The sequence below is a fragment of the Musa acuminata genome, chromosome BXJ1-10, assembly GCF_036884655.1.
Source record: "Musa acuminata AAA Group cultivar baxijiao chromosome BXJ1-10, Cavendish_Baxijiao_AAA, whole genome shotgun sequence".
In the NCBI taxonomy this organism is placed as follows: Eukaryota; Viridiplantae; Streptophyta; class Magnoliopsida; order Zingiberales; family Musaceae; genus Musa; species Musa acuminata.
In genome coordinates, this window is record NC_088336.1 from 18,965,191 (window position 1) to 18,992,118 (window position 26,928).

A 26,928-nucleotide genomic window follows, 5' to 3' on the forward strand; every position below is an offset into this window, starting at 1 on the left:
TTTTAAAATCATGACTTCCTAAATTGTTGCCCGAAAATTCATTTTTATTATAGATATTCATACAAAACATATATATATATATATATATATATATATGTATATATATATATTTTGTATATATATATATATATAATATTTATATCTATATATATTATTTCAGAGGGAGAGAGAGAGAGAGAGAGAGTCATCCAATTCCCAAACGCGAGCTCGAGAAATCGTCTGCTTGTTGGAGAAATTATCATCCAAATCTCTGGTCGCTTTGCGCATGGATGATTCTTCCGATCAAGAAAAGGGCGTCAATTCCTCGTCGTATCATCAAGAATGGGTTGAGTATGCATCTGTTTCTCGAGTCGCACTCCAAAGTTTGTTTTCTGCCCTTCTTTTTCGTTGTTGATGATCCATGTCGATTTCAGAGGGACGATCTTTTGGCACGCAGAGCGCAGGAATCGCTTAAGAAAAAACTGGTTCTTGAAGATGATTTCGCGTGGGGAGTGCCCTCGCAAGGTTTGGCATCCGGGGATGGGTCAACGAGGGACAAGCTCAAGTACATCGGAGGAGTCGATATAAGCTTCTTAAAGAAGGATCCTTCGGTGTCGTGCGGTGCTCTTGTGGTGCTGGATGCTGATACTCTGGACGTTGTGCACGAAGAGTTTGAGGTTACCCGTCTGCAGGTTCCGTATGTTCCTGGCTTTCTTGCATTCAGAGAGGTATGCGCTTCTTCGGTGCTGTATTCTCATCAGTGATGCGTCATTTGTGTCCAATGTATTCTCTTGGCGTGCTTATTATGCAATTGAGGGGCTGTTCGCTGAGTGTCAGATTACAATGTAGTGAAGTACATGTTGGGAGTTCAAAGATTGCAGAATTATATGATTGTGAGGCTATCAGTTTATAGCATGAATGCACTGTTTTACTTGCTATAAAACCTTTCTTTGATAGCCTTGAAACATATGGAGAATCGCGCAAGAATAATAGCTTCAACATTGTTTGCCATATATTATTTCATCAAAAGGGCATGCAATGATCAATAAATCTCTTTAATTCGTTCTTGGACCTCTTTAATTTGCCAAATACACATTTTCTTAATATGGTTGTCCCTGAAGAAGTGATCCGCTGACCTCTTTGCCCGACTTCTTCTCAGTTGGTTGTTTCCGAATTAGTATGACAGATGCTAACTATGACTGCTATGTTAGTTTCCGAATTAGTGGTCTGCTGACATAGTGAGCCAGATGCTAACTATGTCAAATATCTTTGTCTTGGTCGTTTCTTAATTCTTTCTTTCCATGACTGCTATGTTGTTGGCCCCTACTTGGACTTCAAGTCTGGACCATTCACTGTAAAGGCATTAATGCTTCATGAGAAAAATTGTTTACCCAGTCCTTGCTGGTGGCTTGTTGCATCTGAGATAGAACTCTAGTTGCAACTGTACAAAACATCTCCACCTCTCTTTTAACTGTGGTTGTGCAATTCGAGTCTGATTTTTTCTAATCCCTTTGATACTGGGTAAAGAAAGAGAAAAGAATGGCATGAAAATATTGTCATTTGAAAACTCTACTACTTTTCTTACATAAACTGTTTAATTTAAGCTAAGTTGGCTAAAAACAATTTCAGTTTGATGATTTTGCAACTGTGGTGTATACAATGTTTCCGACTTTGCAAATATCATATATGGGATGTGTCTATCTCTCTGTCATATATGTTGAAATTTACAAATCATTTTTTTGTGGTATTGCAGGCTCCAATGCTTCTGGGGCTTCTGAACAAAATGAAAGCAAATGCTCATCCTTTCTATCCTCAGGTAAACTCTCCAAGCACTGGCTTAGCCAAAAAAGTGATGAAACAATTAGTTGTCTGGATGTTACTGGTAAATAAGTTTGCCAGTTTAGAATTTTATAATGCAGTCTTATTCATGGCAATATGGCAAATAATTTATTATATATTCTTGAAACACCACATTTGAAAGTTGGGTATAATCAAATCATAAAGACCAGGAATACGTATTTATTATAACTGCAAAGATCATATTGGACATTAAATGGGTTTGATAGGTAACCGTGTCATATCTATTGGACTGAAGAAATTTGATGGCTTGTCTCTTGGGAGGTATGGAGTGATAGCTGCAAGAATTACATGTTTTCTGACCCATCCTCCAACCAATGAATGCATGAACAGATAATAGCTTGTATGCAACTTTGATTTAACCAACATTTTGTTTTGGATTAATGATCGATGTATCAAGTGTCAACAACTAAAATCATGCCCTGCCCATCAATTTAATATATTATATGGTGTCCAGAATTCTTTTTTCAAACTAGAATCTTGCAGTTGCATTTCAGACGAGTATGATATCACCTTTTACTCTAGGATTAACTGTTGCATCTGTTGTAAATTAGAATGAAGGTAGCTTATGCTTTTTTGTAAAAGAACCTTTTGAAGCTGATAAGAAAGCATATAGGTAATGAAATCCTTAATGGCCATAATTCCATTGATTCTGATTTTGTCTAGATGCTTATATCTCTGTAGTAATAACAGCACAACTGTTTCATGTGTTTACTATTGCCACTATCTGATTTGTCACCGCAACTGAAACTTTCAAACTATAAGATTCTTGATTCTGTATTGATTTTTGCAGTTACTGATGGTTGATGGCAATGGATTGCTTCATCCTCGAGGTAAGTTTCATTATGCATTACCTTGTCATGCGCTTCACTGCAACTATGATATACACTTAAAAACTCAGTAGTTAAAGGTAGTTCATTTGACGTATGCCAGTATCTCATTCAAATAATTAGCAATCTTGCAGCAACTCTGGCTGTATAAACTAATTCTTATGTGAATATATTCATTCAGCTGCAACGTATGTTATTCTCTGTATTCCTTTTTGTAACTGTCTTTTGTTATAAAAGGTCACATGGGATGCGGAGCTAGAGCTCACAAAGAATGGACTATAATACCCTGATTTGTTTTTTCTTGCTTTAATAAATGGTGCCATGGCACATTAACTTTTTTCTCTTTTGTTTTGGGTGACTGAGTGATTTTGCAGCTTCATTTACTGATTTTGCATATAATAATCCATTACGCATTCTATATACTCTGCACGGAATCCTAAGTTTAGAACACTACTCAGGTCTTGGTCTAGCTTGTCATCTTGGGATCCTGGCTAATCTTCCAACTATTGGAATCGGGAAAAATGTAAGAGAGCTCCTTTCTTAAAACTCCCTTCTTCTTAAATTTTTCCAGAGCATAACTATAATTGCAGGTGATAATAACAGTTTAAGACTTTTTCAGTCACTCACAAAGAGTAATCTATTAGTCATCCATCTTTTAAACATGCAAAGAGATCATAAATGTTATTCCTCATAGTGTTGTTAGGCTGGTTAGAGCATAAGTCATGGTTGAACTTTGGTTCATGGTTTAAGTTTACTTACTAAACTACTCGGTCAACCTATTGATTGGTTGATCCATATCCGGTACCAAATAAATGTCCATGGAAAAAGGTGCAAGATGTTTATTCTATACCATTGTTTGTAATGACATGAAAACATTTTTAAACGAATGGATCTGTTGTTGGCTGGTATTGTACACTTTGATCAGAGCTATCTTCTGCTTACTCATGCTAGTTCCAGACCTTTCTACTAAGGCTGTTGATCACAAAAAATATGCAATTGTTCATGTAAATCATGCGTTTTTTGTTATTTTAATGATTGTGTCTCTTATAGTTGCATCATGTTGACGGACTAACTCAGTCTGCGGTGCGACAAAGTTTAGAAGCAAGAGAAAACTATGACAAGGATCTGATCTTCTTAACTGGAAAGTCTGGGAAAACTTGGGGAGTGGTAAGAACTTTGAGATCATTATAAAACACTAAATGTACTCCAATTGTTTTTCTCTGTTTATCTTTATCTCCTCTAGGTTAGATACCTTAAGCAAACATGCATTTACTGCTTACTAAAGGATTCTTTTGCAGTTTCAGTATTTTGAAAAAGATAAAATTCATAACTGCAAGTTTTCCTACTTTAATTAACACTATGACAAATTATGGAAGCTGACCATGTTAGGTTAACCAACCAAACGTTTTGGTGGGATGCCGGTACACCACTCCTTTCCTACATGCTTCATTGAAATGTAGGACCACTAAGTACCCACTGCAATTTGATCCCTTGGATTAAGGGTGGGACTGGACGAGAAACATAATGGTTAGCTATATTTGTATCTGTGGCACAAAACTCTCCGAAGTCATGATGTCCATTTTCAGATTTTTTTTCTTCAATTTATCACTTTGAATTCATATTAGCATCATGGTATTGATTGCATACCACATGCCTGCATCTTTTGAACACAAACGAGTTATTATAGATGATTAGCATATGAATCAAAATTAATACTTATAATCCATTTGGCATTGCAAAAGAAAAAGGGTAAAAGAAGAGAAATGGGAGGGAAAAACAGAGGAACTGGAAAGACACATACTTGGTAGTGTGCCCTTCACACCTTACCAGATTTTGCTGGTCCATCACTGCATTTGCTTAAGCTTCTAATATTAGGTTATAATAAACCTGTTCACAATAATAAAATATGTAACAACACACAAAAGAAGTGGTAGGTTTTAGTGACAACAATATTTACTAGTGTTTGATTTCTGTACCAGTTTGGGATCTAACCAGTAAGTAGTGCTAGGTATAGTACCAGGCAGTATTCAGCAAGTAATTTTAGGTACCATCAGGACCAGGCAGAATTTAAATCATTGTTTCAATCTTTTGTCTGTTGTTTATATAATCTATCAAGCAATTTTTTTCTGATCAAGTAAACTTTAATGGTCTTTATAACATTTCTATTCTTGTTTGTTATCCCAGTGTGCTATCCAGTAAATTAGTTTGGAAGACATGTTTCTACCATATATGATTTAAACAAGAAGCAGTTTTACCATGCATCTTGTTTTTACAAAGTAAATCTTGATATAGTTCTTATTACTGGGGTGCCATGGGAAATGTTTGGTTCTAGGCTGCATAAACAAATATATTCTGTTGGTGCAATGTCCTGCAATCATAAAAGTTTGGTGCCTAGATCTTTGAGAATTTGTTAGTCTCCTTAATGGACCACTTTTATATTTTTAGGCAATGCGATCCAGTCTTGGGTCATCAAAACCTATTTATGTGTCAATTGGTCATCGGATATCACTTGATTCTGCCATTAGCATCGTCAAAACATGCTGCAAATATCGCATTCCTGAGCCAATTCGACAGGTAAACTTCTGATTTTTGAAATAATGAACATGGTTCCTTACTTTCTTCATTGATCTTCTTCTACACTGTTTAGTTTCAGGATTTGCTGAAGTTGGAATAACTTGATTCATGATCCCAATTGTATCATTCTGAGTGCAGTTTTGTTGTTATAATAATCTTTTACCATGTAGGTGTTATACAAAAATGATTTCCATGACTAGATAGAGGTATTTGTCAGGATGATAAGACAGCCTTCTAATTGGTCTAGATTATTGTAATCTTGGACTGTCAGATTCTGTGCAATCGTTTTTCTCTTTTTTCCATTTTTTGATATTTCATAGATCGGTATGATCTTAGCATGGGCAATATGTCGACTTGTAATTTTGTAGGCTGATATAAGATCCAAGATGTTCCTACAGAAGTTCAAAGGACTGTAGACCTTGGTATGATGATCTTCTCTTCTATTTTGTTTTTTCTTTGTTATCCTTTTCTGAGATTTTCAGATGTGGAAAATAATAAAATTAACACATTTGTGGGGCTTTTATAGATCACCTGTTGTTTAGTTCTGCTCTTTAAAGTTGCTAGCTAGTTGATTAAACTTCCAAACTGTGATATGCATATTATGTTATATCTTCATCCTTCTGTGTTAGTGGTCATCTGTTGATCTTTCTTATTTGTTATTTCATTATGATTAACCAATATCTGTATTGTTCGGTGTTAATTATTACCTTACGACACGTACCACTAAATCAGCCATAAGATAGAGAACTTATTTATGATACACACATATCTGTTCCTGTAACTAAAATAGATAGAATGTCTCTATTCTTGGACTTTTTGAGTGGTTCTCTTTGGGTTTATGATGTAATTAGTATCAACTATCTGGATTCTATAATTCTCCAGCTTGTTACCACTAAATAGGGAAAAGTCTGCTTTTTCTTCTTTGTATGTCCTTACCAGTTTATCAGATTATGCATAGATGCATAAGAAATGTAATTTTACTGATTAAACATGATAATTTGCTTCACCTTTGTACATCGAATAAACAAACCATGAGTGGAACCTGCAAAAGGTGCTTGGAACCCATCTAGAGGATACATATCGCAAATTTATGGATGAATTATTGGATTTAACAGAATAGAACATGTGCAACAGTGCAAGTACATTCTAGATTCTCAACCTTATGCAAATCTTCAGGCTCCTCTCTTATTGCTAAGTCTATTGTACATGATTGACCATAATAAAAACAGATGCTGCTCCTCGGATTCTTGGTCAATCTTTATTTATTTTATCTTTTAGATTTAGTATCTAATCCGATACCCTCCAGCACAAGCATGCTATTTTTATTCTTTTATTGCAGGTCATAAGTTGGACACAAGGCCATCTATCTATCAGAGGTATCAAGAGGGCATGAAGACCTACCTACGCTTAGAAAGAACTCTTTCCAACATGAAGGCTTAGCTCAATTGGACCTTCTCTTGTTTGACAATGACGATGCGATGATTTTTTTGATGTGAAGGCATAGCTCAAAGGTAACTTTTAAGATGAATTTTCAGTTTGGAGGATAAGCTCAAATGAAAATACATGGCAATCAAGGGAAACTCCCATCAATCAAAGCTGAGTCAGTTGCTGCTGTTCATGATCATATTAGCAGGTTGTCAATGTTCTTCTTTAGCACTGTGAGCAGTCATTTTTGTTGTTATTATTAGTATCACCATAAATGCAAAGATGAGGATGACAAAGAGACATTTTTGGTTCAAACAATTAAATATATTTTTCGTATCATGAAACAACATCTTTCTCAAAGGGGCAAAATTTACACTGCAGAATGGGGCAAAGATTATGTCGTTTTCTTTATTCATACATATGTATATAAAGAATATTATGTAGTTTGAATTATTTATGCTTCGAATATTATTCTATCTATTGATATGATAGATAGCATATCAAATTCACTCACCAAATGTTGAAGATTCAAGACCTTGTCAATTGGATCTCCTTCTAAATTGTATCAAAATATCAATATAAAATCTTAGTATCAAAACTCCAAAAAAAATAACTGAACTAACGAGATGATGAACATGTGCTAAAGTTGACGTTGGTGGAAACATCAACATGCACCGATGAACATATTCCAACTAGAAAGATTGGATATAGTTAGTGCATGGAAAGAAATGGGCAAAATAACACAAGCTGCATGTAATCAGCTTCAGGTTTCACTGTTTCACGCAAACACAGATAGCATGACCACAGAGCAAGCATGCTGGGAATCTGAGCTATTGTAATGGCAGATGGGCAAAAAACACAATTCACTACCAACCATAAGGTTTCTCCAGTTCTGATCCAGCAATGTTTCGTCAATAAAATGATCAGATGCAGCATCTTAAAAAGCTAGCTTATTGAAAAAAGTTAAAAAAGGGTCTCATAAAGGCAGTTCCCCGCTGTCGGCAATCACGACTTCGCTTTTAGGTGATCCATTCTGCTTCCCTTCTGCTTCAATCTTGTACACCACATCCATGCCCGATAGAACTTTCCCAAAAACAACGTGTTTACCATCCAACCTGCAGAAGAAAAAAGGCCACATATCAGTAAATACTTACCTATTATAGTCGTTGAATGCGACTGCACTGCATGACAATTACCAGCTAGTTGTCACAGTTGTGATGAAAAACTGAGATCCGTTGGTATCACGGCCAGCATTTGCCATTGACAGGAATCCTACAACAATAAATAAATAAAGCAGTGTCATTTTCTTTCTTTTGGCAATGCACACAAGAATAGGAGCCTAGCAAATGCATTTTTTTAAGTGGATAGATGATATGTTATTCGTGCTACCTGGCCCGGTGTGTTTGAGCTTGAAGTTTTCGTCAGCAAATGTCATGCCATAAATAGATTCTCCACCCCTTCCATCTCCATGTGTGAAGTCACCTCCTTGGATCATAAAGCTGGGTATTATTCTGTGAAAAGTACTCCCCTTGAAGTGAAGAGCTTTCCCGCTCTTGCCAACACCTTTCTCACCTGTGAATAAAAGCATATAAGCGGCATGAGTTGCCATAGACAGAGTATTTTGACGTACAATACAATTTAAACTATGAATTTAAAGTTCTTCAATCAGTACAGATGGCCATTTCAGAATCAATGTTTATCTAGTCTCAAAGGTGCCAAGCATGACTCAGACATCACTTGGTGTATCAGAGAACCTAACTTTTGCTTTATATCATGATAATGGATGTGTAATATCTCTTTTTTCAGAAAGAGATAATTTTTGTTTTGAGACCCAAAAAAGATGTTCGATATTTTCATAAGAGATACAATCTGTTCTCATGGTCATTAATTATCATACATATTGGTTAAATCATTTCATGCATTTTAGAAGTGTCTGTATTTGGACAAAGAGGAAAGCGTCTCTCTGTTCTGTTTCTTCTCACATCCTTTTCATCACTTAGCATTTATAGCAACATCTTTACTATCTTAAAAAGGAAAAAAAACACAGTTTAAATTGTTCTGCAATGATAGGTTATATTCACATACTTTCATTTGATCATTTTGCCAGTGTGGTTGTAGAAAACAGCTTGTTACAGCCTCTATGTTTTTGATAGCATATACTGAGACCAGTTTTCATTATTTTCGGCAAATAAATACCAGAAGAAAGAAAGAATATCACTGTTACTGAAAGAAAACAGTTTCTTTAACAAATCAAACCACAAGCTAGCAGTTAAATCAACTGAGACAAGCTTAAGCATTGTAAAGAAAATACAAGCATACCTGTGCATAGAGCTCGGAAGTTTTCTGTAGGAGCAACAAACCAAAGAAAAAAGAAAAAGAGAAGAGGAACAAAGTTAGATGTTCTTTTTTACATATTAAAATAACATATCAGAAAGTAAAAAGTAAAAAGCAAAAAAGAAAAAACTTAATAGGAAGACACATAATGAACATGAAAAACTATAAATCCAACAAGATCAGAATTTATTTAAAAGACAGTACCTGCTGTCTTAGGCACAGTTTTTCCGAAAAGACCCATAACTATGCGACCTGGTAGAATTAGACATCCATTCAATTAACATTAATGACAACAAACTATCACTTCATAGTCAAATCTCAGCAGCAACATAACAACATAAATGGTATAATGCATATTGTTCATTCAAATACTAATGAAAGAGTATTAGTACAAGAACAAAAAATCATTGAAGAACACCAACACTGAACCTCAGATCTTGCATCCTATCAATCATATGGAGTTAAGTAAGCTCATGAGCAAAGCAACACCATAAAACGACAGTTGGATAAAAGTCACCATCCAAGCAGGTCATTTAAGACGAGATTCAGATAAACATAGCAATGACATCAATATAGTTGCAAGGTGGACAACATAGTCATCAGGAAAGCACTTATATTCATTCTGACAATAAAAATCAAAGCTTTCAACAAAAGACATTAGCTCAACTTCAAAAGTCACCTATTTTTGCTTCAATCAATGTTAAGAATAATCTACAGCTAAGATCATTACCAGCAGGCTTTCCACCGATCTCAACATCAAAGTAGACCTTGTGTGATACTTCCTTTGAACTTCCCTTAGATTCTTTAGCCTGAAATAATGTTCAAAACCAAAAAGAAAAGAAAATTAAGAAAAGAGAACCAACATGGAACTGAGGATCGTCTTCTATAGCAAATAGCACATCTTAAACACAGTAGTAAGAGGACGCAGGCAAGACTTCAATAGACCAACAACTCGTCATCGATTCCTGAGTCGTCACAAGGGACTTGTTCGATTCGAACACTGCGGGCGATGATCCAACAACTAATTCAAGAATGAATGACGGGATGAATGAATGAACGCATATAAGAACCTGGACAAGGACGAGGATGATCGCAACGATGAGTAGTAGGAAGCACCGCATCGACGCCGCCGCGGCCGCTGCCATCTCTGTGGTTTCTCTCTCTCTAGCCTGTGATCCGAGATCTGTCCGTCGAGCCCACCGAACGACCTTTCACTCGTCAGAACCCTAAGTCACGTGGATAGCACATGAAGAAACCACGTGGCGTCGGCCAATGGGAACGCAGTCCGCTATTTGGAATGGGCACGTGTCACAACATCTGACGTCGCTGTTTCGGACTGTGCATAAGAATTGGATTAGATTATAATGTTGGGATTAAAGGAGTTGTTAAGGTGAATTAATAGGTCATTAGGGCTGGTAATGAGTTCGGCTTAAATGGGACCCATTAAGGGAGCCAATGATGGGCCGAGCTCGCCGAGCCTCACAAAACCCTCGACGCTGTTCTTCATCCCTGAGCCGTCGACCTCCTCCCCCTGGTCGACACCGCCGCCGCCGCCGCCAGACCTCCCCTTCCTTGTCCTTGATGCCACCGCCGCTTGCTGCTTCTCCACGAGATCGACGCATCCTGCGGCGGTGGATTTCCCTGCTCCCTATTTGAGATCAACGCTTCTTGAAGCCGCCGTGACCGCCGGAGCCTCCTTCTTCTCCTCATATGCTGCCCGAAGTTGCCGATTCCCAGTCCGATTCGTCCACATTGACAGGTACTCCTCCACCTCTTCTTCCCCTTCCACTATTCGCTCTCCTTTCCTTCTTAAAAATGTTAGATGATCTGTCGATCACCTGTTGGTGATCTGCTTAATATGAGCTTTTGCTGGTTATCGCGTCGTTTTGTCCTTGGAATTTTTGGTGTTTTTATGATTCGAACTTGGTTTAAGGGATGGGGAGATAACCAAGGGAGGTAGAGGAATTGGTTGTGGCGGGGGATGGGGCGAGAGAAGGGCGAGGAGGAGGAAGATGAGGGGAGGAGAGGAGGTAACGAACGTGGGTGTGGTGGTGATGCTGGTGGGCACCAGTTCTTGGATCGAAGCAAAGTTAGGATTCTGCTCTGTGATAATGATCCCAAGAGTTCGCAAGAGGTTCTTCAGCTCCTCTACAAGTGCTCCTACCAAGGTATGGCTCTCTGGTCTCTTCCTTTGCACATACGGCACACACAGGCAGCTTTGCTGCGTCCATGTTTTTCCATTAAAGCCTTTGTTTGGTAGCAATTAAGAATACAAAAAGATAGCTGTTTCTGCAATTGAATCCGTTGTTCAGAAGGAAAAAAAATGTTTTTGTTAGAAATTTGTCTATTTTTTGGGGTAGCTATTTCTGCAATTGAATCTGTTGTTCATGAGGAAAAATATGTGTTTGCTAGAAATTCTGTTTATGTTTTTTCTTCAATTGGTGATCTTTACTCTTCTATTCGACCAATCACGAGGGAATCATTATCATTGCCAACTCACAATCATTCTTTCAAAAAAAATGTGGTCTATGTAGTTACCTGTTATTTGTTTTGTTATTCTGTTTATGTGCTAAGATTTTTTTAAAATCTTTTCTTCAACTTAATGGTTGAGTACTCAAGTCATTATTGGACTCACTTTTGATATGGTAATGTTTCTGATAGTTTGTCTCTTTTTCTTTCATATGGTAATGTTTCTGATAGATTGTCTCTTTTTCTTTCATATGGTAATGTTTCTGATAGAATAGATGGTACCACTTTTTTTCTTTCGCAAGCTCTAGTGAACAACATCTAGCTGATTGAACTTGTCATGCTCCAGTAACCTCTGTGAAATCTGCCAAGCGGGTGATTGATGTGCTTAATGCCCAAGGGTCAGAAATCGACATCATTCTTGCAGAAGTTGAGCTTCCGATGGCCAAAGGTTTGAAGATGATGAAGTATATAGCAAGGAATAAGGAGTTGAGGCACATTCCTATAATAAGTGAGCTTATTGAGATTTAGCTATTGCTTTTGCTCCTTTTGTAGGACATCATTAGATTCTTATTCTTCCTTCTCATTTCTTTTCTAGTGATGTCTGCTCAAGATGAGGTTTCGATTGTTGTGAAGTGTTTGCAACTTGGAGCAGCTGATTATCTTGTGAAACCATTGCGCATGAATGAATTGTTGAATCTTTGGACCCACATGTGGAGAAGAAGGCGCATGGTAGTGCTCGACATGAGCTTCCTTGATTTTTACTACTTAAGACGTGTATGTAATTGTATTTTGTTTTACCAGCTTGGTTTGACAGAGAAGGATGTCTTCAGCCATGATTTAGAAATATCATTGTCAGATCCTAGCGATGTCAACACAAGTAGTACAATTCTTATCTCGGATAACACTGATGACCAACTCGATGTGGTTGCGAATCCAGAATTAAACATGTCAAATCATCCAGAATGTGAGGTAAGATCATTGAGGAGCTTGTTGTTGGTAAGAAACTAGCCTGCAGGCTCTTTTGACATTCTTTGTCTTCATTTCATCAGTGTCACATTCTGTTACAGTGCATCAGGGTTATTTCATTTGCATGATTCTAGATGCTTGCAAAAATACCATGATTTGTCATATTTTTTATTCTATGGATCAAAACAATATAAGTAATGTGGACTAACATTGATCTTTCTTGTATTTTCTAGTCTAATGTCTCTCCTGTAGGGCCTGCCTGCAATAATGATTTGGATGATGCACAATATATTCCAAGGAATAATGATCGTGCAGGTTGCTACTCCTGTGTTTTTACAGTTCTATATCATTTTCTTTCTACACTGCACTCCTGTAGGTATCTTCTCTGATTTTTCTCAAGAAACTATTTTCTTTTGCTAGTAATTGCAAGTGGAATAGTCTCATTACCAAAGAAGATTGAGTTCAAGGTTGGCAGATCTTCTGCGTTTTTGACATATGTTAACTCAAATGCACCAAGCAAAATCCCACATCTTGCTATCGACACAAATTCTGCTCCATCAAAATCCTTGAATTATGAAGGAAGCCCTCTTGCAGGAGGCAATATGGAGGGATACAACAACAAATTGGTGCAGGAAAACTACACTAGTGGAAATGTCTCTGTGACCAGAGAGAATATATGCAATACGAAGGACTTCGAAACACTACCAGAGTGTCCTGTACCATATCCATCTTCTTCCACTGAGCAGAATGAGGGTACTGATGTTTCTGGTGTTCCACCTGTCTTCTCTTTTCCATTTTATTACCCAGGGGTGATGAATCAGAATATAATGTCTTCACCTGGGCAGACGTTTCAAGGTAGCTTGAATGATGTGCAAGCACACCCTGCACCAGCAATGGTACCTCAGTATGCTGTTGTTCCATACATGCCTCTGATGCCATCATTCCCATGCCAGCCATTGGGCACAAATCCGCAATCAAGTCATATGGCTGCACCAAGTATGTGGTCTTCGATGACCAGCTCATCCACACCTGAAGTGAAATCTGGTCGAACAGAAAGAAGGGCGGCGGCACTAGTCAAGTTCAGGCAGAAAAGAAAGGAAAGATGTTTTGATAAGAAAATTAGGTATGCAAAAAGGAAGCGCCTTGCAGAGAAAAGGCCAAGAGTTCGAGGGCAGTTTGTGAAGCAAGTGGACAATGTAGATCTTAGTCACGATATTTCTAGTGGTGATGGTGATTCTGAGGACGATGAAGCTGATGAACCCACATCCAGGGAACTTGAACTTATTTCTTCTCCAGAACAGAATGCTTCCTATTGATAGAGTGAAGCTAGCAATCGTACCATGGACTGCTGGTGCTTACGATATAGGGCAACAGTCTGCATTCAGGCTGCACATTGATCATAGACTACTGGTGCTTACGATATACTATAGGGTAACAGTCTGCATTCGGACGCCACATTGATCATGAACCGTGTGCTGCGGCGGCAAATATGTTCAAAAAATTTATCACAGAAGAAATTTGTGATGTTGATAACTCGAGGCATCGAAGGCATTGAGGCAGTGTTGTTGATTAATCTTTTTGCATAGAAACAAGAAATCATTGGTTGGAAATTATGTTTGATAGAAGTAGGTGTTTCTCATATTACAATCCACCATGTTCAAAAGCTGTAATACTAATATATATGAAAGTTTATTGTGCATTCTTGAACACCATGATGCATTTATATATATTTAATTCCTTAAACTGTGTACATTTAATTCTCAGCAAAGAGTTTTTAGGAGGCAATTCATGCGTCTCAATTTTAACAGAGTATTACTCTTTGTTCCAAAGTCGATCCTATGTGACAGTACACTCATTCACATGGTAATCACATTGAAGCAAAAATGTTCATCAAAATAGATTGGAGAACATTTTTTATAGTATTATTTTTCCATACAAAGAGGAACAAATTTAACATGGACCAATTTGATAGAGAACATTAATGCAACATTTATTTGGTCCTACGAAATTAATTGAAAAAGCCCCCTATCAGTCCAAGAAATCATTCTAAATTTTTGAACTTACACCTATAAATTGATTTCGGATGACAGCCAGTAGGCGTACAAATTGCTAATGGAAAGTTCTGCCAGCGCGCAAGAAACCTTTGGATCTGTTAATGTCTAAAACAATGATCATAAGATTATTATATACACGACAATAGAGCATGCCAATGATACAGACTATCATCTGATTCTGAAGCAACACTACTAGTTGCCAATGTTACAACACAGCAAGGGATAAGGCTTTCAGTCTGTGAAACCAAAAAAGCCTAATTCAAGCCAGACTAGTACTGCACACGAAACTGCATCCGGCTACCAGGTTGAGACATCGGTAAGCCATAAATCTGGTTCTTCAGCTGCGGCAAACTTGAAGAATGAATGTTAACCTTGATATTGAATTGCTCATTGATTTGGACTATAGCGAAGATGTTGCTCATAGAAGCTGATCAGCTGTCACATTAAAAAGCTCAATTGAAATATTTGCCTAACGACAGCAAATGTATACCGAAGAGGTAAGTAGACTGCATCATACCAACAATGGGTTATTAGCTTTTAGTTCCTTGTCATCCACAAGCACTTCTTTTCCATCAGACCTATACATCAATATAGAACAAGGGTTAGAAAGTTTGCATATGGCACCATAAGTGTTATCACTATCATTTGACATTTCCACCTGTACATAATGCTATTGCTCAATGAAACCAAGTTTCCTAATTCCTTCAAGAAAACAGACCAAATAGTAACATTAAAATTTGTTTGTGTTGACCTAATGAGCCTGTAAAATGACAACTAAAGCATAAAAGAATATAAGAATTTCAATGTAGTACAGACCCAAATTACCACCAACCTGGATCAGATTGATTATATCTTCTGGGACTAATTCTTTTACTTCGTTCGTACTTCCATGTACAGAGAATATGAGTGATGATACAAACACCAAAAGACACACATGGCAAACTCTTTTGCATGTCAGGAAACATAATACGATTGAAAATCAAACAGGCCAGTCTAGAAGAATTTATCTGCATATTTAATGTTGGTTCAACCGAAAGAGCAAGTTTCTGGGTAGATCAAAACTGGCACCACTATTTCTTTCACATTGTCCACATTAACTTCTAAAAGAATTCAGAAAATATGATATGACGACATGGGAACAAGAAGATAAATGCAGAAAAATTGTATGCATGTCAATATTAATATTACAGTGTGGATAATAGTGTCTATTAAAGATAGATCACAGGGGAAATTTTGTTAAACATATCGACCAGTGTGGATAACCACACTGCAGTACCTTGCAGCAGCTCATTTACTATTAAATGGACACAATAATTGTTGGTATCCCTGCACAGATTTTCACATGGAATATTGCATCCTTCCAACATAACCTTTTTTGCTTCACATGCGATGGTGACTGTTTCTTGGGATCTTAATAGAACCCATGTTAGACCAAAAGCTATATTGCAACTTGCACTAGGATGCAACATCATCGACCAGTGTAGATAACAATACTACAGTACCTTGCAGCAGCTCATTTACTATTAAATGGACACAATAATTGTTGGTATCCCCACACATATTTTCACATGGAGTATTGCATCCTTCCAACATAACCTTTTTTGCTTCACAGGAGATGGTGACTGTTTCTTGGGATCTTAATAGAACCCATGTAGACCAAAAGCTATATTGCAACTTGCACTAGGATGCAACATTATTGACCAGTGTAGATAACAATACTGCAGTACCTTGCAGCGGCTCATTTACTATTAAATGGACACAATAACTGTTGGTATCCCCACACATATTTTCACATGGAGTATTGCATCCTTCCAACATAACCTTTTTTGCTTCACATGAGATGGTGACTGTTTCTTGGGATCTTAATAGAACCCATGCTAGACCAAAAGCTATATTGCAACTTGCACTAGGATGCAACATCAGGGATGATGAGCTTAAGCCAATTTAATCAAAAGAAAACCATTTAAGCCTGACCGACAGACAAGTACAATGGTGTGTTTGTTGGTCTTGGATACCAACCATAGTATGCAAGAGCAAGCTAGAGCTTTTATGACCTCACCCTGCCCAAATATGCACTTAATTGTTTTCACAATATCAACTAGGTGTAGCAGTTCAAAACCCTACCTAGTGCATCAAACAGGGGTGATGCCATGCAAGGGCCCAATGGGAACATGGGCCCCCTGGTCCACATAGTTTTCCATATATGGTTTTTTGTGTCAAACTTTTCTTCAAAAATGTTATTACCCTTTGTGGATTTTTAAGATTACGTTAACCCCCACTGGTGGCACATGTGAGAGAGCCATACAGAACTAGTTGAGCTGTTTGGAAGGTCTTTTCTACTTTTACCAGAATTGTTCCATATTCTTAAATACTCCACCCATGAACTATTCCAAAAACATGACACCTACTTCTAGTTTCAGTTATGAGGTATTTTCACTTGACAAAGTAACAAAATTGCTATATCAACTAAATTAGTTATCACTAAAAGTAAAAATAATATAAGAGACAAATGAAACCTATTGAATATGTCACTGTTCTTTTAAGTGCAAACATGATTTGCTAGGACTTCTTTTATTAGGAAAAGATTGCTGCCTAACGGATCACTTTTAGGGCTTGAATCAGACATATTTTGCAACATGAAAAATACACAAACATTTCTAAGAACAGAAGATACATCTCTGAAGAACATTAACTAAACTCAAATCAAACTTAAATTAAGACCCAGACAGATTTGCTCCTGGATGAAACTCATCTGTGCTGCAATGATTATGCTTCCATTGCATGAAACTCATCTGTGCTGCAATGATTTACACCAAAATCATTCAATTTGTTGGAACTGCAAACAACTGATGAAACATCAAAGCTTGATGATGAAGCCTTAAATTGGGATTCTTCTCCATGGAAAATTCTTAAATCATTTGATCTTTCCTTGTTTTAACTGCTCATTAGAACCTTCAATTCACCTTTAGTTGAATCTTGGAAAGGTCAGAAGAAAGAATCTTGAAATCTGAACTTTTGCTTCAAACTTATCTGACCATTAGGAAATGGAAATGTCATGAGTCTCCATGTTCTGTGAATCTTCATTCATGATCAAACTTTGGATGTCATCTCCCTTGTCTCCTTTGGATGTTCAAGAATTATTTGTGATATCACAAGAGGTGGTTTTCAAGTAACAAGCTTGTAGCATAGGCTACATGATCTTGTCTTCCCAGTGCTTTTTTTAATTCATCTCATTAATGATCTTGATCGTGCAATGTACAATTATTCAAGCATTGTCCTCCTACAATTAAATCATTCAACTGACAGTTCCAATCTTCCTGTCTTTTGCATCATAATGTAGCATGAACATAAGTAGAATCCAAGATAGTTGATGCGTATCATGCCAACACAGGATTAAGTTGAATAAGAGCCTATGCATATCTATGAGCATAAGCATGATACATGCCAACACACTATGAGATGCCTCCAGTGCCACAAAGCTTTGGTCGGGAAAACATTCCTCTGATCACTGTGGCTGTATCAAATACAACAGATATTTTTTTGGTGGCCTGACTTTGGGATCAAACTCGTATCACTTCAAGGTCAGGCCAAAAGTCATTCTGAACTCAACATGTTGCAGGTAAAGAGACATGAAACAATGAAGGGTGCATCTATTCCTACGAGAAAATAGCAGCAAGAGAAAATGAACAGGTTGATGGTTGATCAGACTTAAACCACCATGGCAAGGGGCTCCTAATCAGCTTGAATATGATACCAACTTGAAAAAAAAAAAGAACCAACACCAGAGAATATGGTTATAGAATCAGATTTGACAGGAGGAAAGAAGTTATCATTGTGCAAGATAACTACAGGAATAATGGAAGAAAATCAATCCAGAGGAAATAAATGCTATAGCTAATAAGGATTGTCGTGCTTCTAGGTATGAGTATGTTGAATCTTGGATTTTGATGATAAAACCAATTGATAGAGTTTATGATCTAATCTGCGTTTTGAGTGACGCAAGACTAGCTTCGATCATGAAGAGACAATTAAAGCAGAAAGAATCAATGTTGAGCCGGAGTGGAACATGTCAAAAGATTGGATGTCGAGCAGGAGGATCGGTTGACGTGTCGGCAGAAGGCTTCGTGCCATGAGTTCAGGCATCGGGCCTAGAAGAGCAGACATTGCGCCAAGGAGATTAGAGTTGCGGAGGTCAACATACCGATTGGACAAAAGGCCACAAAAGAGGACGATGCGCCGAAGGATTGAACGAAGCGCCGATGAACCAATGACATGCCGGACAACATGTGATTAATGCTTTGTAATAATTGTTTAGATCGAATTAGTTTTAGTTGTAATTGGGTTGGTTTAGAATGTAACCATGCCAACTCAATTAAAGACCAACTGGGCTCGAATTGGGGTTGTTTTGGGCCAAGAGAAAGGCCCATTCAGTGACCCAAAAGTTGGGTCAGGCGGTGGCACCACCAAAGGCTCAGTTTCCAAGACACGGTCTCCAAAACTGTGTCAAGCGGTAGTACCGCCAGACTAGCGATGGTACCGCCTAGTGTCAAGAGGTGGTACTGCTAGACTAGGTGATGGTACCGCCCAGTGTCAGTGCTGCAGGCGGTAGTACCACCAGCACAAGTGGTGGTACTGCCAGGACCCGGGATGAGACCTTTTTTGGCTCCATTTTTTAAGCCATTTGGGATCTATAAATACCCCAGCTATTCCTGCATGGAAGAACACGAATTTGAGCAAAAGAGGGGGAAAGAATACTTGAGTAGAAATTGTAATCTCTCTAAGTTTAGTGAGTCTCTTCCTCCTAGAGTTAGAAGGTTTCTAAGGGAGGAGTGAGGTCTAAAAAGAAAAAGAGGTGTAAAAGTTCTCTCTTGAACTTGTGAAAAGGAAAAAAGGGTGTAAAAGGGTAGTTGATCTTTATCCATTGAAAGAAGATCAGGTAGTGGAAGCCGATTGATTGAGTCACTTACCTCGTCGTCGAAAGCCACCAAAGCATAGTTCGCAACCTTGTCTTCGGATGCACTCGTTTCATCCTCCACTATCGCCTTGATTGCATTCTTCTTCTTTTGTGCAAGCACCTTCTTCTTTAGTTGCGGACATTCGCTTTTAAAGTGCCCTGGCTGATTGCATTCATGGCATGTTGTTTTATCCTTTTTAAGTTCGTTTTTATTCTTTAATTGTTATTTTATAAACTTTTTAAATTTTATAGTGAGAAGTTCAAAGTCATCATCATCATCACTTGAGTTATCACTCAAGTGGTATTCTATTGTTTGAAGTGTCAAATCCTTCCTGTTCTTTGAAAGGTAGTTCTCATGTTCATCATATTTAATACAAGTCATTTCATAGGTCATCAAAGACCAATAAGTTCTTCGAGCGAAAAATTATTCAAGTCCTTCGCTTCTTGTATTGCGGTTACTTTCGGATCCCAAATTTTAGGAAGAGAACATAAAATTTTATTAATAAGTTCAAGATTCGAAAAACTTTTACCAAGTGCTTTTAAACAATTGATGACATCCGTAAAATGGGTGTACATGTCTCCAATGGTTTCGCTTAGTTTCATATGAAACAACTCAAAATCATGCATAAAAAGATTTATCTTAGAATCCTTAACTCTACTAGTGCTTTCGTGTGTGATTTCAATAGTGTGCCAAATGTCATACGTAATTTCACAAATAGAAACCGACAATTGCATGTTCTATGATAAAGGAACAAAATGTTAGATTTAAATCTAATGCTTGTAAACCTAATAAGATTAATTATATGTATGTTTTAAGAAGCAATAATGTGTATCTTGATGATTTCTATATTGCTTTTTGATTTTAAATAATGATGCATGACTTTTGTATAGAAGACTTGAGTATGAAATATCTTATAAAATTTGGAACTAAAAGAACTTTAGCTACTGTTAATCTTATAGGAATCAATCAATGCTACTTTCAATAAATTTCCCGAATGAAAGAAATTTGATTTTGATGATGATTTTGGATTTGACAATTTGTTTTCATATTTATCCAAACACTTGATTTATTCGTGTTTATGACATGAGATGTATTTTATATGAATCATTTTGTTCTCGTATTATTTTATCGTCTAAGAGAAGATTTATCCAAATGAATCTTGATTCTTGATATTAATGATTTGAGATTTATTTTATGTGAATCAAGATATCTTATTTGATCTCCTATGATTTTATTCGTCATTTACTAAAAAGGAAATTTGTCCAGATGAATCATTCACGAATTGATCTTTCAAATTAATATCTTTCATGTCATGATTTTAATATTACTCCTTTGTAATTATGATTTGTATATCTCATGATATAATTGAATCATTGATGAAAAAAAAAAAAGAGATTAATGAACCTATTTATATCTTTTTTATGAACCTCTTGAAAATGATTTTGATGATTGGACGATTTGAATTGAAATGAATCTTATCTATAACATGATCTTGAATTCTCGGAATTATAACTTGAGATTTTTATACATGAATTGAGATCAGGGCCTGGTCTACCTCGGCGTCCAACTCAGCCGGCAGAAGACTCCCGACATCGACCCGTGGATCGAGCTATACTGACTCACCAGCCACGGCACATTTGTTCATCAACAGTCGACAAACGGGTCCAACTCCAGTTCTAGGTCCGGGTACCTTGCTCGAAAGCGAGCATAGGCCACCCGATACTCGAACTCATATGTGACCCACCCCGACCTCACCAGGCCGCGCTCGAACCCAACGGATGCCTTGTACTCGGCGATCGCCCCCTAGATCTTCTGTGGTAGCGCCAGTCGCTCCTCCTTCAGGACCTCTCTTCAGCGGCCCAAGCCAAAGACCTGACGGACTCGACATCGTGGAAGAGGGTTAGCAGCTCATCATCCAGCGTCCGCATTCGACGAGTCAATCCAACTTTCCCTCATAAGCAACCAATGCCTCCCCAGCGTTCCGACCTAGGCATCCCTCTCATCCCCTCAGGGACCCCACGACACGCCTTGATGGGGGGGGGGGGGGGGGGAAGAAGTGATAAGGTATATTTTGGGTCCAAGACACGTCACGACTGATGCCACGCCGCGCTACAGCCAGGTCAGCAAGGGGAGCATCCCCACACGCTAAGTCAGAGTCTGTACCGAGGCACTGTTTGGCATGTTCCATCCCGGAAGCTTGGGGCAGTGTCGTCTGACACCGTCCTATGCGTCTCGGGACAGCGGCCGCACAGTACCATCTCGTCCCCCGAGGATAAGCCACCACGTCGAGCCCGCATGCGACCGACCCTCGTACAATAATATAAAAGCCCTTAGCCGGCATCCGGCTAGAGGGGGTGAGAACACAAAAGAGAAGAGAAAAACAACTACTGACTTGCTCGTCGGAAGGGCCAAAGTCGGGAATCACCCGACGAAGGCCATTTTTGCAAGCAAGCGGCCACCCCCGAGCCACGAGCGTCTCGACCTGGGAATCGCTATCCAGCGAACGAAGGCAAGCTGCCAACCAGCCCGGGAACGGAGAGACGCTGCTCAACACAAGCGACGCCCGGACTGAGAAACGCTGACCAACACCCCGTCACTTCTCCCCCTTTGTCATCAACAAAAAGAAGTACAACTAGCAAGTTATTGAGATATAATTTCGAATCATTGCATTATAAACATAATTTCAAGTTTTTGAAACATCATTGCATATATCATCATACAAGCTAGCAAGTTTTTTAGATATGAAAGTTAACAAAACTTTTACATCTTTTAAGATGTGCAAGATAACATGTTTTCTTTTCTTTGCGATGTTCAAGCTAGCAAATTTTTTGAAAAAGAATGCAAGATTTACATCATTTTAGAACATGCAAGCTAGCAAGTTTGTTTTTCTTTGCGATGTGCAAGCTAACGTGATTTGTTTTTTCTTGAATTGTGAAAGCTAGCAAATTTTGGTTCTCTTTTGAGATGTGCACACTAGCAATTCTTTTTCCCCCTTTGTCATTAGCAAAAAGAGGGGAATAACACAAATGTGCATTTCATTTCTCTTTATATCAATTCTCTAAGCATCACATAAGGTATGCAACCATAAATACAAAAGAATTATACACTTACATTCAAGTTTTCCAATACGTGTAGTCTGTCCCATTGAACATAGGAGGACGAATGATAGAATGACCTCTTGAAAGCCGAAAAAATTTATTTTTCTTGGGTGTTAAACCAAATGAGAAAAACATGGCTCTAATACCAACTGTTAGGATCAATACGACACTAAGAGAGGGGGGTGAATTAGTGCTTATGATAAAAATGTCGGTTTTAAAATTCTCGTTTGATGAAAACCGATATCGGAAAAGAGTGCTTGACTAAGAGTAAGTGAACTAAGTAATTAACTTACAAAGTAATAGCCATGATAATGAAAAGCAGAATAGAAATTGCACATCGAGTTTATAGTGGTTCGGTCGTCGTGACCCACATCCACTCCCAATTCCTCTTCAATGATATGAAATGATACATGAAATACTCATAGTATTATGATGAAGCATACAATTAGAAGTTATGATGATCATACATGGTAGGATGTAATATACTTTGATATTTTGATACCATGATGATTTGAAATACTTATGATAATGATGAATGCAATACAATGATATGTATATAATGTGTTGCATATGATCATGATTATAATTGCTTTGACTTGAATTCAAGGTCCTATCAATAAAACTTATTGATAGGTGGAGTTTGGTTTAAATTTTGTCATCAATTGGTTGTCATTATCAAAAAGGGGGAGATAGTTAAATCTCGGATTTTAATGATAAACCAACTGATAGAGTTTATGATCTAATATGCGTTTTGAGTGACGCAGGACTAGCTTCGATCATGAAGAGAGAATTAAAACAAAAAGAATCAATGTTGAGCCGGAGTGGAACATGTCAGAAGATTAGACATCGAGCCAGACGATCGGTCAACGAATCAGCAGAAGACTTTGTGCCATGAGTTCGGGCATCAGGCCTAGAAGAGCGGACATTGCACCAAGGAGATCGGAGTTACAGAGGTCAACATACCGATTGGGCAAAAGGCAGCAAAAGAGGACGATGCGCCGAAGGATTAGACGAAGCGCCGATGAACCAATGGCATACCGGACAACATGTGATTAATGCTTTGTAATAATTATCTAGATCGAAGTAGCTTTAGTTATAATTGAGTTGGTTTAGAATGTAACCATGCCAACTCAATTATGGGCCAATTGGGCCCAAATTGGGACTGTTTTGGGCCAAGAAAAAGGCTCATTCAGTGACCCAAAAGTTGGGTTAGGCGGTGGCACCGCCAGAGGCTCAGTCTCCAAGACACAATCTCCGAGACTATGTCAGGCAGTAGTACTGTCAGACTGGGTGATCGTACCGCCCAATGTTAAGCGATAGTACTGCCAGATTGGGTGATCGTACCGCCCAATGTCAAGCGGTGATACCGCCCAATGTTAAGTGGTGGTACCGCCAGGACTCGGGATGAGACCTTTTTTGGCTCTATTTTTAAAGCAATTTGGGGTCTATAAATACCCCAGCTATTCCTGCATGTAAGAGCATGAATTTGAGCAAAAGAGGGGGAAAGAATACTTGAGTAAAAATTGTAATCTCTCTAAGTTTAGCGAGTCTCTTCCTCCTAGAGTTAGAAGGTTTCTAAGGGAGGAGCGATGTCTAAAAAAAAAGAGAGGTGTAAAGGTTCTCCCTTGAGCATGTGAAAAGGAAAAAAGAGTGTAAAAGGGTGATTGATTTTCGTCCATTGAAAGAAGATCGGGTAGTGGAAACCAGTGGTCTCGAGTGAAGAGGAATCAGGACTGGACGTAGGTCATGATGACCGAACCACTACAAACTCGTTGTGCAATTTCTATTCTACTTTTCATTATCATTGTTATTACTTTATGAGTTAATTACTTAGTTCACTTACTCTTAGTCAATCACTCTTTTCCGATATCAGTTTTTATCGAACGAGAATTTTAAAACCGACGTTTTTATCGTAAGCACTAATTCACCAATATATGACTATGTTGCTTTAGGCTTGTGCTGAACAACAAAGGGCCATTCTATGACAGGTATAGGCTCACTCATGCCACCCAAATGACAAGCTTTGCAAGGTAAGATTTAAAGAGAAACAAAGAGTAATAAATGAAGAAAGGGATGCAAGTTATACCTAAAAGCCAGCTACAAAAAATTTTCAATCATGCATTAACATTATCACCATAAATGAGGATATAGTTTTCAAGTAAATCAAAAAAATTCAAAAGCAATTAAAAGGAAAAGGCAACCATTTATTTGCAAACCATGACAGCCTAAACACAGCCTTGTTTCCCACAAGTTGTTGTGATTCCTAATATCAGTTCTATATTTCCAACAAAATACAAGATAAGTTATAAAGATAGAAAATACAACTCAAAATCAATCATAAACTTAACTATAACATTAGGACTCGACCCTTAGCACAACCTTAGTGGCATGGCATTGTTACTTTTTCAGACCCAATCGACCAGAGTTCACCTCACAAAACTAGCCTCTTTGCTTGACCCTCCCCAGTCCCTGTATTAGGGAGAGTTCTATGCTGGTCCTGAGTGATCGTTGTTACATAAACAATTTAAACACTGCTAATATTGATGCTAATCTACAGCACATTGTAAACTTCAAATCGGTGTGTTTCAGCTCAACCTTTTAGAAAGTGAAGAGACAGATTCGTGTGGTTCAAATCTCTTTAAAGAATTTCAGCACAAACCCAGCATTAACCAGTGAAACTAGATTAACGACTTTAAAAGAAGTAAAGTAGCCACTTCTACAAATTCTCACCTCAGAGCCTTGAATGTTATGGACACTTGCTGCACATTGTTTGTCACGGAAGCATAGAAGCGAACTGGCTTCAGTAGCTTTGTGATTGAAGGCAGTTCTCCAGTATCATCCAACTTATTCTTGTCCTCTAATTCAGAATTAACATTTTTATTTCCTGATTTCTCACCCTTGCCGCAAGATCCAGTTTGCCTTCTCATAGATGTCTTCTGCTGCTCATCCTGATGACCCATAGCAGAACCCTGCTGGAACCTTCTCACACACCCAGATTTCCTTCTCTTCGCACCTGTGACGACATTGCCCTGCGAAGCCCGAGTGCTTTCGACCTTAGAGAACCCATCCGTGGAGCCATCCTCCTCCCGTGCCTCAGGGGGATTCACAGAGACATGTCCATTGGTTCCTATCTGCTCTGCAGAATTAAGAACCTCCAAGTTCTGGTCATCACCCATTCTATCTAACGAAGTGGTCAAGTTAACCTCCTCTGCCCTGCTCTTCTTCAAGTCTCCTATCTCTTCCTCCACTACCAGTTTCTTTCCAACTAGCCCCATGCTTTTATCGCCATCTGCACCAGCCACCGCCGTGCCCGTGGCGTCATTCTGATTCAACGAGGTTGGATTCGGTGCCGTCTTTGATTCCTCAGTCTGGAGAGATCGCTTCTTGTGGGCCGCGATGCCGTACGGACCGCCATGCTTCCGCTTTCGTCTCCGTGCCCGCGGCGACCTCGATCTGCCCACACATCGGAAGAGCTCAAAATCGACAAAAGAAAAAGAAGACAAAAAGTAGGAGAAACCCTCCCCAGCAAAGAACTGACATTTAGAGTAGCGAAGAGAACAGGCTGACCTCTCTTCGAATGCTTCGATGATATCAGCACAGGACTGGATGTTCTCGAAGGGTTCCCAGGTGTTGGCCGTCTCCGGCCATCCTCGCCTTGGGTCCAACAAGAACAAGGCTTAAGAAATCGGCGGAAAAGGAATCCCTAAAGCGAAAAGCAACAAGCGGAATTGAATTAGGAGGAGGAGGAGGAGATCTACCACTTGATTAGGTATTGGATTTGACCCTTGCGGACTCGTTTCTTCCTGATGTCTTCGATCTCGTAGAAACCGTCCTCTAATCTCGGGACCTCGCCTGCTTCCGCCTCCCCGACCTCCTCCCCTTCTTCCTCTTCTTCTTCTTCTTCATCTTCTTCTTCTTCCTTCTCCTCGTCTCCGACATCGCCGCTGCCATCCTCAACTCTACCGTCTTCCCCCGCAGCCTCCGCCGCCGCCGCCGCCGCCTCGGGTTTCTTCTTTCCGACCTTCATAGTGTCTCCCTCTCTCTCTCTCTCTCTCTCTCTCTCTCTTTGTCCGCGCAGGCGCCGGTCAGCTGTCCACTGTCGATTTCGATGTCAGGCGTTGGCGATCGCAAGCGTTTTTAATATTTGTAAAAAAAAAATTAAATTTCCAACTCAATTATTATGATATTATTATAAGATTGATTTCTTATGAACAACTTTGGCTTTTGAACCATATTCTCCCTATCACACTTATGAACAACTCAATTATTAGGATTATTTTTGCATTGTTCAAAATAAGGAATTCTGACTTATCGTTTATTTTTACTTAATCTCATATATATGTTTTTTTTATTTTTTTATTTTAAATTTCTGAACTTTTATATTTTT

The 26,928-nt window shown here is 38.5% G+C and overlaps 4 protein-coding genes across 10 annotated transcripts; 2 read left to right on the forward strand and 2 right to left on the reverse strand.

Moving 5' to 3' along the window:
- The first annotated feature begins 146 nt into the window (after positions 1–146).
- LOC104000162 (uncharacterized) lies at positions 147–7,012 on the forward strand. Of its 6 annotated transcripts, XM_065086109.1 has the most exons (9): positions 148–325; positions 414–707; positions 1,733–1,795; positions 2,630–2,669; positions 3,125–3,189; positions 3,717–3,833; positions 5,112–5,240; positions 5,609–5,662; positions 6,580–7,012. In XM_065086109.1, the coding sequence occupies exons 1-8, from the start codon at positions 266–268 to the stop codon at positions 5,654–5,656; spliced, it is 816 nt and encodes a 271-aa protein (XP_064942181.1). In that variant the 5' UTR covers positions 148–265; the 3' UTR covers positions 5,657–5,662; positions 6,580–7,012. The 6 variants fall into 6 exon arrangements, with proteins under 6 accessions (XP_064942180.1, XP_064942183.1, XP_064942181.1 ...); XM_065086108.1 differs by lacking the exon at positions 5,609–5,662 and having other exon boundaries at positions 147–325; XM_065086111.1 differs by lacking the exons at positions 5,609–5,662; positions 6,580–7,012 and adding an exon at positions 5,314–5,601 and having other exon boundaries at positions 147–325.
- Positions 7,013–7,511: 499 nt separating this feature from the next.
- On the reverse strand, positions 7,512–10,224 carry LOC135595328 (peptidyl-prolyl cis-trans isomerase CYP20-1-like). The gene is made up of 7 exons (XM_065086113.1): positions 10,070–10,224; positions 9,730–9,808; positions 9,204–9,251; positions 8,985–9,008; positions 8,055–8,237; positions 7,862–7,937; positions 7,512–7,780 (listed from the first exon to the last, which is right to left on the reverse strand). The coding sequence occupies exons 1-7, from the start codon at positions 10,142–10,144 to the stop codon at positions 7,642–7,644; spliced, it is 624 nt and encodes a 207-aa protein (XP_064942185.1). The 5' UTR covers positions 10,145–10,224; the 3' UTR covers positions 7,512–7,641.
- Positions 10,225–10,456: 232 nt separating this feature from the next.
- Positions 10,457–14,177, forward strand: LOC104000164 (two-component response regulator-like PRR1). Of its 2 annotated transcripts, XM_009422142.3 has the most exons (7): positions 10,457–10,758; positions 10,933–11,167; positions 11,815–11,976; positions 12,064–12,197; positions 12,270–12,437; positions 12,668–12,749; positions 12,855–14,177. In XM_009422142.3, exons 2-7 carry the CDS (start codon positions 10,981–10,983, stop codon positions 13,748–13,750), a joined length of 1,629 nt encoding a protein of 542 aa, XP_009420417.1. In that variant the 5' UTR covers positions 10,457–10,758; positions 10,933–10,980; the 3' UTR covers positions 13,751–14,177. The 2 variants fall into 2 exon arrangements, with proteins under 2 accessions (XP_009420417.1, XP_009420418.2); XM_009422143.3 differs by lacking the exon at positions 10,933–11,167.
- Positions 14,178–14,582: 405 nt separating this feature from the next.
- Positions 14,583–26,652, reverse strand: LOC104000165 (probable chromo domain-containing protein LHP1). The gene is made up of 5 exons (XM_009422144.3): positions 26,300–26,652; positions 26,109–26,195; positions 25,272–25,994; positions 15,006–15,066; positions 14,583–14,923 (listed from the first exon to the last, which is right to left on the reverse strand). The coding sequence occupies exons 1-5, from the start codon at positions 26,566–26,568 to the stop codon at positions 14,876–14,878; spliced, it is 1,188 nt and encodes a 395-aa protein (XP_009420419.1). The 5' UTR covers positions 26,569–26,652; the 3' UTR covers positions 14,583–14,875.
- Positions 26,653–26,928: the final 276 nt, after the last annotated feature.

Coding starts and splice junctions, on each gene's coding strand:
- LOC104000162 (XM_065086108.1), top strand. CDS start 266: ATGGATGATTCTTCCGATCAAGAAAAGGGCGTCAATTCCTCGTCGTAT. Junction 326..413: donor CGTCGTATCATCAAGAATGG/GTTGAGTATGCA, acceptor TGTCGATTTCAG/AGGGACGATCTTTTGGCACG. Junction 2,670..3,124: donor TGGATTGCTTCATCCTCGAG/GTAAGTTTCATT, acceptor AACACTACTCAG/GTCTTGGTCTAGCTTGTCAT.
- LOC135595328 (XM_065086113.1), bottom strand. CDS start 10,144: ATGGCAGCGGCCGCGGCGGCGTCGATGCGGTGCTTCCTACTACTCATC. Junction 7,938..8,054: donor GCTCAAACACACCGGGCCAG/GTAGCACGAATA, acceptor TTATTGTTGTAG/GATTCCTGTCAATGGCAAAT. Junction 7,781..7,861: donor ACAACTGTGACAACTAGCTG/GTAATTGTCATG, acceptor TTTCTTCTGCAG/GTTGGATGGTAAACACGTTG.
- LOC104000164 (XM_009422142.3), top strand. CDS start 10,981: ATGGGGCGAGAGAAGGGCGAGGAGGAGGAAGATGAGGGGAGGAGAGGA. Junction 11,168..11,814: donor CTACAAGTGCTCCTACCAAG/GTATGGCTCTCT, acceptor GTCATGCTCCAG/TAACCTCTGTGAAATCTGCC. Junction 12,750..12,854: donor AAGGAATAATGATCGTGCAG/GTTGCTACTCCT, acceptor TTCTTTTGCTAG/TAATTGCAAGTGGAATAGTC.
- LOC104000165 (XM_009422144.3), bottom strand. CDS start 26,568: ATGAAGGTCGGAAAGAAGAAACCCGAGGCGGCGGCGGCGGCGGCGGAG. Junction 26,196..26,299: donor ATCCAATACCTAATCAAGTG/GTAGATCTCCTC, acceptor GTTGGACCCAAG/GCGAGGATGGCCGGAGACGG. Junction 14,924..15,005: donor AAGCTAATAACCCATTGTTG/GTATGATGCAGT, acceptor TTAATGTGACAG/CTGATCAGCTTCTATGAGCA.